Source organism: Netta rufina (assembly GCF_964035555.1).
Source record: "Netta rufina genome assembly, chromosome: Z".
NCBI lineage: Eukaryota > Metazoa > Chordata > Aves > Anseriformes > Anatidae > Netta > Netta rufina.
In genome coordinates this window covers 17,278,913-17,291,133 of record NC_140126.1, presented here as the reverse complement: position 1 = coordinate 17,291,133, position 12,221 = coordinate 17,278,913, and the positions used below count along the sequence as shown (strand labels likewise).

The 12,221-nt window shown below is 38.0% G+C and overlaps 1 protein-coding gene across 3 annotated transcripts in view; it reads left to right on the top strand.

Annotated features, from left to right (window-relative positions):
• ERCC8 (ERCC excision repair 8, CSA ubiquitin ligase complex subunit) overlaps positions 1-7,439 on the top strand; it is a gene marked incomplete at its 5' end in the record, with an annotated part of 33,564 nt that extends 26,125 nt beyond the window's left edge. For all 3 annotated transcript variants that reach the window (XM_084304637.1, XM_084304639.1, XM_084304638.1), the window contains 2 exons: positions 4,507-4,593; positions 6,865-7,439. In XM_084304637.1, coding sequence (XP_084160763.1) covers positions 4,507-4,593; positions 6,865-6,933 — 156 coding nt within the window. In that variant the 3' untranslated portion in view covers positions 6,934-7,439. The remainder of the gene's footprint in view (positions 1-4,506; positions 4,594-6,864) is intronic.
• Between the last annotated feature and the right edge of the window lie 4,782 nt (positions 7,440-12,221).

Sequence of the window (12,221 nt, the reverse complement as noted above, 5' to 3'; positions counted from 1 at the left end):
GGTTAGCATGGATTTTAAGTTCATTGTATACTTGCCTTTAGGTGTTGAGGATTGTGCCTAATGTTCCAGCTGCACCTTTCTAGTCTTTCCATTCTATAATATCAGGCAGAAATATTTTAGTCAAGAAAGGCCTAGTGGTACTTTTTGTGACCTCTTATAAAACACATCAGAATTTAATCTGGTAGCTCTCACTTTGAGTCCTGTAACTTTGATTTAAACAGTTTCCCTGCCACTGAGATAGACGTCACAGAAAGTTTTGAACAACTTACAGAGAGGAATCGATAGAGCCAGGGCTTTATTAGACCTGGTAAGACGTTGTGGAATGTCAGGTAGTGGATCCACTGAAAGGTGGAATGTTCATGTAGTATCTAAGATACATCTTTTCTGGATTTAGTTTCTGTTTATTAATTTTTTTTGACTGTCCTTGACTAAAGTAAAAAGCCCTTTGTCTTTAAATAGTTTCCAAATGAAAATGATTGTGTGCTTATATAAAGTCATTGTTGGTATTCTTTTTAATAAGCTGAAGAGATGAGACTTAAATCTCAATGTAAATCACGTTTCCCAGCCTGGAAATGCATCTTTCTGTGTTGTGCTTCCCTTTTAAGATCCTTAGAAAACAATCACTCGTGATTAGTGAGTATGTGTGCATCCACCCATGAGCTCCAGTAGGTGTATGCTTGGTCACTATAGCTGTAGGTTTATGTTGACAGAAACTTCAATTGTTTATCCACTGTGATCCCCGATTCTCTTTTAGACTCACACTTTACCACAGTACAGTTCTGCATTCTTGAACTCTGGCTGGATTTTCTTTTTCATTAAATGTCCTTGCTTTTGGTAGTATTAAATTGTTTCTCTGATGGAATCACATTATTATAGTCTTTGTGTCAACACTAAAGGTAGTGGCAGTGGTATTTCATCTGTTTATGTTCACACTTGTGCTTCCAAATAGCTCATTCTCTCTTGAGACAATTACATTGATATGTAATATAATTCATATATAATGTAATTCATATATAATGTAATATAATTCTAATATAATATGTATAATTATAAATATAATATATAATTCACATATATATAATTCTTCATATAATTCTTCATATAATTCACCTAGAAATTATGATTTCCTAGTTACATCTCCTTTTTTTGAGAATGCAGCCACATTTGTAAAATGTATAGTTACTTACTCTATTTTACTCTTGCAAACAATATTAAATCAGTTTGTTAGTTACTCAGAACTGTTCATTTCTATTTTCAGTTGAACTAATTGTAAATAAAATCAATTTTGCTTGATAAAAGCTGATAATTTGCAAAATGTTTTGCCTTGTTTTATTTATATTCCTAATATCTTAACTCTTCATTAACCTATTCCTTTGTTCATCTTTCCACTGTCTTGTTTAGGATTAAAGAAATGTCAATTAGTTCTTTAACATCTGTATTATTCCACTTATAGTTTAGTTTTTCTGAATGGTGTATTAGCTCACTTTCTGCTTTGTCATATTTCATTTATTTGTCATTAAGACATAATCAGGCCAGAAGTTTTCTGAGACAACTCTTCTAAGTCTCTTTGCAAGTTACTCACCTACTGGTGACATTTTCTCACAACTTTCTTACTTTTTAGCACATCCAAAACTGGTAAACTCTGTTGATATGAAGCAAAGTCTACATCTGTTCTGTATAGGTTTTACCATTTCCACCTAATAGTTGGTCTCTATCTTTGTTAGTTTTTTTTTTTCTTTTTTTTGTATTAATATTATTTTTACACATTTTTTCTTTCTTCAACCCTCCTAAATTGCTTTTCCTATCCACATCTTGTTATGGTCAGTAGTTTTTCCGTACTGTTTTTCCCATGTTCAAAGCTTCTGGCGGGTATTGATTGCAACCAGCCCTTTACTTTCTTTCTGTTTATTTAGCTGTATTTTAATCACTGTAATCGTTTCAACTCATAACTGGCCTAGTCTCTAAAGGCACTTCTACATTGCACTAATTTTGTATTTGAGGTGAGAAGTTTCTTTTGTTTGATCAGAACCATGTAATCAGATATGATCCCAGATACCCAAGCAGCTAGCTATTTGCAATCCAATGATATTACTCTTTGTTCTTATTAGGTCCAAATTAATTAGCAGGTTTGTGTGGAAAACCTTTTGTGTTTGAGATACTGTGTGGAGCTATCTCCACAGGGTGGTAAGAGATTTAGTTAATGTGTGTATATATCCCATATGAGATCCTGGGAATAGAGCCATAAAATCCACCATATTATTGTTGGCCTATTTTTTTCTTACGTAAATCTCTTTGTGAAGTTAATAAGATGTTAGTCTGCTTGAGTAATAAGAACTGCAGAATTTGGCCCATTAATAAGAGCCATTAATCTAATCAGAGGTAGGTAATTTCAGGGGTGGTGTGGAAGAGGAAATCCTCATTGTGAAATCTTTTAGATGATGTTTACTGTTCGATTAAATATGCTGGATACCATTGTGCGACGTTAACTGCTTAAAATAATTTAAGTAAACAAACAAGACCTACGTTTCCCTCTCAGAAAAAGAAATGCAGTAAAGCCTCACGCACAAATAACATGTCATAAAATATTAGCCATGCCCCAGGAACCAGTGTTGTTCTAAATTATAGTTACTTTTATTGTTCAGGAAATGCCAATGACATCTGCAAAGGTATTTGGCAAGTACAGTGTAGGACAACACATAAAGATAACTAAAAGTGAGATTCAGCCTTATTGCAACCTTTCCTCGGAGTTTTAAAGCATCATATGGAAATATTATACTACACTGTACTGTAAACATGAAAGGAGCTTTATCCGCTGGCTCTTCTTTTGACTGACTTTGTGTGAGTCACCATTTCACGTTGTAATAATTAATTGTAAATATTAGTCAATGCAGTGTGTATTAACTGAAGATCTTGCAATCTCAGGATCAGAAAATGAGACAAGTATTAATAAAGATTAAGTGGAAATATGCTGATGTCCCCATTACATTGCTTACAAAGCAGAATTTGGGGGGGAGGCGGGAGGGAGTTGCTTGTTTTAAAGTTCAAGTGATATTGTGCATCCTGACAAAGATAGGATGATTGAGTAGATTGTAGCTGACAGGATAAAGTGAGATTTGACCTGTACCTTGGTGTAACTTTGACCTGTAGTCTTCTATTAAGCAAGATAAGTAGGTTGTTTGTCTATCATAAAACTATAAACTCTAAACTTCTATGTGTTTGATGTGTGAGTAACTTCATTCGTGGGAGTGGTTTTACAGAAGTATGTTAGCTCACTTGAATAAAACTACCCACTAACACCCAAGACTAAATGGGTATTTTTGAGGAATTAGGCATTAGGTTCTGACACCATCATTGTAATTCAGGCAGTTCTAGAATTGGACATACAGAACACAGGAGACATTCTGCAAAGATGGAACTGAAATAGTTTTTATGTTGGATCAACATATAATAATTATGCACATATGCACAGAGTTATTATCTTGGGTTCTGAAGCCAGCACATTTAAAACAAAGCTTTTTGACTGTCGGCTTGAATACAGAAAAAATATTTTAATTAAAATTCAGCAGTTTAAACACATGACAGTACTCAAGTGTTGCCAGACATTTTATATAATAAGCTGGAGTATGACTAAAGATTGAAGGTGTAAGAGAATAACTTTGTGCTTGTTCATTTGGAAAATATAAGTACTGTTAGTGTAAAATGTAATGCAAAGGTGGTGCAGTATTTCTCATAAGCAAAACATTCTCTGTTTAAAATGACAGAGAAGTTCATATTCGAGCGAACTACATAGATAAAGCTGTATTTGACTGTTAGCTGTTCAGTGCAGAGACTGTTTGCTTCCATGTGTTTGCAGGGTGCCTTGCACAATGGGATCTCAGTCCTTTGTCATTACCATAATAAATAGGGTTATTTATATTAAAAATAATAAATCGGTCTTTCTGATCTCTGCCTTACCAGCAGGACACAGGTTTCATATTGTTCTTTATTTGTTCTTTTCCTTCCCTAGGCAGACTGAAACTATGTTTTCTTAATACTTCTTTGCTCCATACTTATACATTCTTCTGGCATGTATCTTTTTAGATGATTTTGAGTTGATTCATACTTTTTAGTTACATCAAAAAATCGTTTCCTCCCCCCTCCCCTCTTTTTTTTTTCCTTTTCTTACTTCCCCATTGACAATAAATCATCCTTTAAGCTTACTAACTTTTGAAATAGATTTCTCTTCAGGACCTGTGAAAGAGGGAAGAAGAAAAGTGCATTTGAGCAATAAAGTTAATTTAAATAAGAACTGTAGTGTTTTGGTGAGTGGTTTGGGGAAATACCAAAACTTACCCTTTTCGCTTAGCATATTTCTAAAGCATGTTGTTTATCAAGATAATATTACAAACTCGAGATGATATATTTGTCTTTATTTCTAAATAAATATGTCAGACGCTTTTTTTTTCTGAACTTTGTTCTCTATCCAGTATATTTGTATAGGAGTCATTTTTGCTTGCTTTCTTAAAGGAACTTTATAGTGGTGGCAAAGACTGCAATATCCTCGCATGGATACCAGCTCTTCGAGAGCCAGTTCCTGATGATGTTTCTGACAAGGTAATTATAATTAATATTTTGCCAGTTTAAACTATGTTTTTTATGACTGTTATACTTGGGGGGAAAAATAATTACATAGGAAGTAGGTGTTAGATCATCAGTATTTGTACCAATTGCTGATTTAGAGGAGAATCACCTACTGCTTCAGTGCAGCCTGAACAGATTGCGTTGGGGTTTTGAGAGGGCTTTTTCATTGGGAGTCTTATATAATCTTTTGCAGATATCTAGCTTCTTGTTTGATTAAAAGTAGTAATTTTCCTTTGGCTATAAGTCTTTCAACTTTCACTTTAAGTTCCTTAATTTCCATACTGTTTTATGTAGTTTATGCTAGTTTGGAATTGGAAAGGTACCAAAGATTGTATTTCAGTTTGTTTAGAAATGTACAGTTTACTGAACAATAAGATTAGGGGTGCTATACTTCATACCCAAATATTTTTGATGCAGAAATATGATGATTCTAGTAAGCTAACTGTAGTATCTGATGCAAGACATTCAGACTGTTAGCAGGAAGATCATTATAGCAGTGTTTTCCAAGAGTGTATGTTTTTCCTCTTTATATTAGATCCGGGCCATAAAAATTTGAATGAACAGTTTGAGGGGAAGGGGAAAAAATTCTAGATATCAAGAAACTGAAACCATTCACAAAATCAGAGCATGACAAACTGTATTTGTGTTAATAAATACAGAGATAGTAATGTTTTGGCTCATAGCATACAAAAAAATCCACTTTTTAAATTTCTGAAATGTTTCATTTTGGGCGGGAAATGATAGGAGTTGTAACAGTTTTGTAACATTTCTTTGCTTTGAAACGTGACATATTTCAAAACTATCCTATGTTACTAAACACTAAAACAAAACAACACAAAATACATTGCATGCTTATCTCTGATTATAACTGCCACTTTAAGTATGACATTATGGAGCTGTCAAATGTGCCATTGTTTTGAAAGCTGTTAAGCTGCAGTTGTTATTTGCAAATTTTGTAAATTAGCACTGCCTCAGAAGGAAGCAGTTCTGCCCTCCACCAGCTACTGGTTCCTGCTACCTCTCATGAACAGACATTTGAGTGCCTGTATGGGCAGAATATGAACCCAGGACAGAAGTAAACAAGAAAAACAGTTTTACCCAGAGTCTGAACTATGTGTAGAATCAGAACTATTTAGTGCAGTGTATGATTGCATGTACCAATGAGTGGATGCAAAGGAAGCTGAGGTGAGAACTAGCTGCTGGGTGGAGAAGGGTTTGAGAGCAGCCCTGAGGAGAAAGACCTGGCTGTGTTGGTGGGTGAGAAGTTCATCATGAGCCAGCAATGTGTGCTTGCAGCCCAGAAAGCCAACAATATCCTGGGCTGCATCAGAAGAAGCATGGCCAGAGGGGCAAGGAGGGTGACTGTCTCCCTCTGCTCTGCTCTCATGAGTCTCTGCCTGGAGTCCTGCATTCAGCTCTGGGACCCCATTACAAGAAGGACATGGAGCTGTTAGAACAAGTCCAGAGGAGGGCTGGAGCATCTCCTACAAAGACTGGCTGAGGGAGTACAGGTTGTTCAGCCTGGAGAGAAGACTCTGGGGAGACCTTAGAGCAGCCTACCAGTACCTAAAGGGGGCCTACAGGAAAGCTGGGGAGGGACTCTTTGTCAGGGAGTGGAGTGATAGGACAAGGGGGAATGGTTTTAAACTAAAAGAAGGTAGGGTTAGATTAGATATAAGGAAGAAATTCTTTACTGTGAGGGTGGTGAGGCAGTGGCATAGGTTGTCCAAAGCTGTAGATGCTGCATCCCTGAAGGTGCTCAAGGCCAGGCTGGATGGGGCTTTGAGCAACCTGGTCTGGTGGGAGGTGTTCCTGCCCGTGGGTTGGATCTGGTTGGTCGTTAAGGTCCTTTCCAACAGAAACCATTCTGTGTGTCTGGAGGTGGACAGAGGCCAGGACTACCTCTTGAGACGGTAGTGCCAAGTTATATGAGGATAGTGAAATTATGATTCAGAAAGCAGTAATATCTATCGGTAATATCTGTCTATCATATGTAAAGCTTTCAGCCAGTGCTTCAGATATTTTCGTTGAAAATAGAATTAAATATTGTTTCTTCTCATAATTTATCTTGACTCAAAACAGCAAAATGGCCAAAGAAGAATGGCCAAAAAAAATACAATACCCATAAGGCACACAGTAGTTTGTCTACAGATAGTAGTTTAAGAAATGCCTTTAGCATTGACCTAATTTGATTTTATTATTTTTAATTAAGCGAACCACTGAGAGAATTTTTATTTTCTTTAGTGTCTGCCTCAGCAGCATTTAAATCCAGCATATGAAGATGCATGGAGCAGCAGTGATGATGAAGGCTGAATTTCAATTACGTGGCGATATAAAATTGACATTCAAGCACTGCATTCAAGGACTTTATCTACAGAAGTGGATGTTGTCAGATTTATTGTGACCGGATTCCATGTAATGTTCTGTTAAAGCAAGGTCTTTCAGAAATGTTTCCACTTTTCTCTTTGTTTTTTTGTTTGTTTGTTTATTTTATTCACTGTTACTGCCACATCTAAAGGATTACTTTTTCAGATTTACTGATATTTATACTTACCCTTTTGTATTTGTATATTTTGTTCAGTATTGAACAACTGATAAAGAAAAAAATAAAAAGCCCTTGGGACCAGTTAATATTGCATTGTTTCTGGTATCACTAATACATAGCGAGATAATCCCTCCGTTTCAGAGAGAGATGATACAAAGTATTTTGCCTTAAGGAGGTCTAGCTCAGGGTTACTTTAAGTTTATTTTTGCAATGTCTACATGGAGTGGAGTGCGTCCATTTTCAACTGCCTATGTGCTGTGGGAGCCAACAGGATTTTGTGGTGTTCTTTTACGTTTTATTAATTTTGCTTCAGTTATGTTCATCTATATTCAGTTCAGAAATAGAGGTATAGCTGGGATCGTCTGTTCAAGTGTTTGTATGGTGATCCCATCTGCTAGTATCTTAATCTGTCCCATAAAGTTAAGAAAAGAGATTAGTTTTATTTTTGTTTTTATCACTCCTGCTAAAAGGTTTTCAAGATAAGGGTTCCGTGTATGCCTCGCTCACATCACTTGCCAGTATGAAGAATTCCCAGACAGAAACATGCTTGAGGTGTAGTATTAAGGCGAAGAACAGTCAAGTCAGACATATCGATGTAGTCCTTCAAAACTGCTCTGATCTGAATTTGTGTTCCAAATACTTTCTATGTTTTGGAAAGGAGGAGTTTTTTGGATGCGTTGTCTAATCTCAGTCACTAGTTTGTGCCTCAGACATAGTCTAATCATCAACCAGAGACCTGAGCTGGAGATTCCTATCAGATTTCCATACAGTTATTCCAGTAAAAAAATTCCTTTCAAAACAGATGTGATGCTATGAGCAAAAGTTCATGTAGAAGAAAAAAAATACTGTATAAATAAATGAAAGAAAGTAAGTTAATCTTTGTATAATGTGTATTGTTAGGTCAATTAGTATGCATTCTGGAATTAATTCACTGTGCTTTTGTATTTTAATATCTATACAAGATAGAGACAGTTTCTATATCAGTCTAGAAGTGGAATAATACAAAGTGAGGAGTGGGCATATCAAGGGAATGTTATGATTAAACAAGTTTCATACATAGTGCAGATTTGCTGAGGCAGACCTAAAATTTAATTTGACCTGTTAGATTGATAGCTGGTAGGTGAAAGACTTCCAGAAGTTTCAAAGAAGGTTACTTTAAGGACCAACCTATCACTTTAAAAGACTAGAGAAGAGCATTTTCTACTTTTTTTTTTTTTTATATATAATAGTTTTCACTAGCAATGGTGATTCTAATGGTGATCTTCCATCTAAAAGTGGAAAACTTGGGGTACAAATTTGAAGCAAGATTACACATTTTTATTTTATTTTAAAAAATATTATTAAGGGTGACTTTTTTTTTTTGCATGTGATAAGTGTTCATATCAATTTTGTATATTTCAACTGCAATGCATGCATTTGGTATTTGATTTTCTAAAATGTTGCTCAGTGAGTCATAGCAAAGCTCCTTATCAAAGAATAAAGTAATTATTTTTTCAATCAGTTTTCAATTGTCTGTAACATGACCATAAATGGTGTTGATGTAAGAAAAAAAGTTCACAAATGCACATGCACACCAAAAAAAAAAAAAAAAAATCAAGAGTACAGGTCTGTGGTGGCCTTGTGACAGGTAGAATGGTGTATAAAATGGGGGAGGTAGAGAAATCTAAATTTATTTAAGAAGGTGAGAAATTATAAAAGCAAAAGCCATAAACGAGTGTTGTATTATTTCTGTTATTTTTTTTGAATGGCCTTTTTGTCTTAAGTTCCCTTTCCCATGCTTTGAACACAGTCATTGAAGTTGGAAGGATCAGCTGAAGATCACCTAGCGCAAGCTCCCTGCTTGCAGCATGGTAACCTAGAGCAGGTCATACTGGACTGTGTCCAGTTGGGTTGTGATCATCTCCACAACTTCTGAACGTGTTCCAGTGTTTGAGCACCCTCAGTAGAAGTTTCTTCTTAGGTTTAAATCACATTTTCTGTATTTCAGTTTGCACCCAGTGCCTCCTGCCTCATTGCTGGATATCACTGAGAGGTGTCTGACTTTCTCTTCTCTATGCTGCCTTTTCTTCACTCCCATCAGGTGTCTCTAGATGTTGATATGGTTCCCCTGAACCGTCTCCTTTCCAAGCTAAATAGTCCCATGCCTTTCAGCCCCTCCTCATGTGAAGGATCACCCCCCTCAGCTTGCTGATGGCACTCTTCCTAATGCAACCCAAGATGCTGATGGCCTTCTTTGCTGCAAGGGTGCATTGCAGCAAAGTTCATGGAGTCCAGCAAAACTCCCACGTCCTTTTCAACAAAGTTGCTAGCAGGATGGTCCGTGGCTCATTCTGGGTCATGTTTTTTGTTTTTTTTTTCCCCGAGAGCTGCATTTGGCATTTTGCTTTATTGAACATCATGCGATTGCTGTTTGCCTGTTTCTCCCATGTGTTGAGGTCCCTCTGAATGGCAGCAGCAGCACAACCATCTGGTGTGCCAAGCACTCCTCCCAGTCATATGTCATCTGCAAACTTGTTGGAGGCGCATCCTGTTTTATCATCCAGGTCATTAGTGAAGTTGTTAAGCAGTACTGGCTCCAGTATGCACCTGTGGCATGTACCACTACTGACTGGCCTCCGACGGGGCTTTAAGCCACTAATTGCAAGCCTCTGGGCCTGGCACTTCACCCACTTGTCACTCTGTCTCACTGTCCACTAACCTAGTTTGTACCTTTTTCAGCTTATGTGTAAGGATGCTTTGGGAGATGGTATCAAAAGCCTTACTGAAGTCAGGGCAGGTGTCACCCACTGTTCTCCCCTCACCTGCCAAGCTAGACGAATCCTTGGAGAAGGCTAGAAGGAGGATCAGTCACGATTTCCCCAGTGTATACCCATACTTACTGCTCCCAGTCACCTTTTGCTTCACTTGTCTGGAAATGGTTTCCAGGGTTACTTGTATTACCTTCACAGGGAGGGAGAGGAGGTTGACTGGCCTGTATCCTCCTCCTTGACCTTGAATTTACAGTTCTCAGAAACCCCTCCTGCTAGCCATGACCTTTCCAAGATAATTGGGAGTATCTTTGCAGTGACATCAGCTGTGGGTGCATCCAGTCACGCACAACAAACTTGTGTATATCCAGCCTGTGCAGCTGTTCCCTAACGGATTCTTCTTCACCAAGAGTGACTCTTCCTTTTTGCAGACTTTTGGTTCATCTCAGGGACTTGGAATTGCTAAAGGCCAGTTTCATGTGTGAGTATTGTGGCAAAGAAGCATTGAGTACCTCAGTCTTTTCCATGTCCTTTGTCTCCAGTTACCTTGCCCACGCTTTCAGTGGGCGCACACATTCCCTAGTTTTTCTTTTGCTGCTGATATACCCATAGAAGGCTTTCTTTTTGCATTCACTTTCATCACCAGATTTAAGTCCAGATGGTTTTTGGCTTTCCTAACCCCGTCAGACATACATATATATGTATATTTTAATATTCCTGCCTGCTTCCACCTCTTGTACACTTCCTATTTGAATCTTGAGTTTTGTCAGGAGCTCTTTTTGATCCTCACAGATATCTTTCCACCTTTGCCTGATTTCCTGTGAGTAAGGATGGATCATGCTTGAACTTAGGGGAGGTGAAAATCAACCAGCTCTCCTGGACCCATCTTCTTTCCAGGGCCAAGTCACATGGGATTCTTTCACACAGAATCCTAAATATATTGAAATGTGGGAAAAAGGGTAATTTTCCCACTACATTTAGCATTGATGTGGCCTCACCTTGAATATTGTGTGCAGTTCAGTGGTCCACAATGCAAAAAGGAAGCATCGAGAGGAAGGTAGCAGAGCTGGTAACAGGGCTGGAAGGCCTGTCCTGTGAGGAGAGGCTGGGGACACGAGGGTTGTCCAGTGAGGAGAACAGGGGGCCAAGAGGTGGCCTGACTGGAAGAAGGGGAGGCAGAGGGAGAGGTGCTGGTCTCTGCTCCCTGGTCACCAATGACAGGACACAAGGGAACGGCAGAAAGCACAGGGGGAGGTTCAGAGCGGACATTAGGAAAATTCCTTTACCCTGAGGGTGGTCGAACACTGGAACAGGTTTCACAGGGAGGTGGTTGATGCCCCAGGCCTGTCAATGATCAAGAGGCATTTGGACAATGCCCTCAGTAACATGATTTACCTTTTGGTTAGCCCTGAAGTGGCCAAGCAGTTGGGCCAGGAGGTCTGTGAAGGTCCCTTCCAACTGAACTGTTCTGCTCTGATCTATTCCTCTCTGCCTTTACAGGGCTCATTTTCATGCTGTTGCAGGATAACTTTTTGCATCACACCAGTTTTGCATAAGCTGTGCCATGAATGCAACGTGGGATTCAGCTCAGGAAGAGGTGGGCTGGGGATTATCTGCCCAAGTATTTATTTCTTCAGGTACCTGTTGGGTTAGTGTTTGATGCTGTCACAGACAGCTAAAAATAGGAATTAGTTGCCTGGGGGGGTTATTGCTCCTATTAACACCTATTATCTCTTACACAGGCATCTTCCCATATTCTCTTCTGCTATCAGTTGATGATGTTCTCCTTCCTCCTGATGGAAGGAGAGATGTTTCTGGTGAGGGAAGTTAGAAATGTCTCTGTCTCATCTGGGCGAGAATCCAGGCCGATTCTACAATCAAGCAGCTGCAAACCTTCAGTATAATGGCAGTAGCTCATAGGTGATGTTCTTTTGAAACCTTTTGGTAGTGTGCATCATCTCAGACATCAGTTTCTGTGAAAATTCTTCTAGAATTCCTGTGAATTTTTTCTGAATGTAGTAAATTTATTATTTATGTTTTCCAGATATTTGTAATGTACTAATTAAATCTGAATTTTCCCCTTCTTTTGTGACTACTTTGTTTCTATGCTTATAGCACATATTTTTATAGCATTTGAGCTCTTTCAGAGCCAGAAACACAGCAAGTGGGGTAATGTAAACTTCATTGCACTTCTTGTGTCAGTCAAAAAAACAAAAACAAACAAACAAAAAAAAAACACAGACTTTTGAAAATCTGGTGTCAGAAGGAGTGCTATATTCATGTTGAAATGAAGTCATTTATTAAGAGAC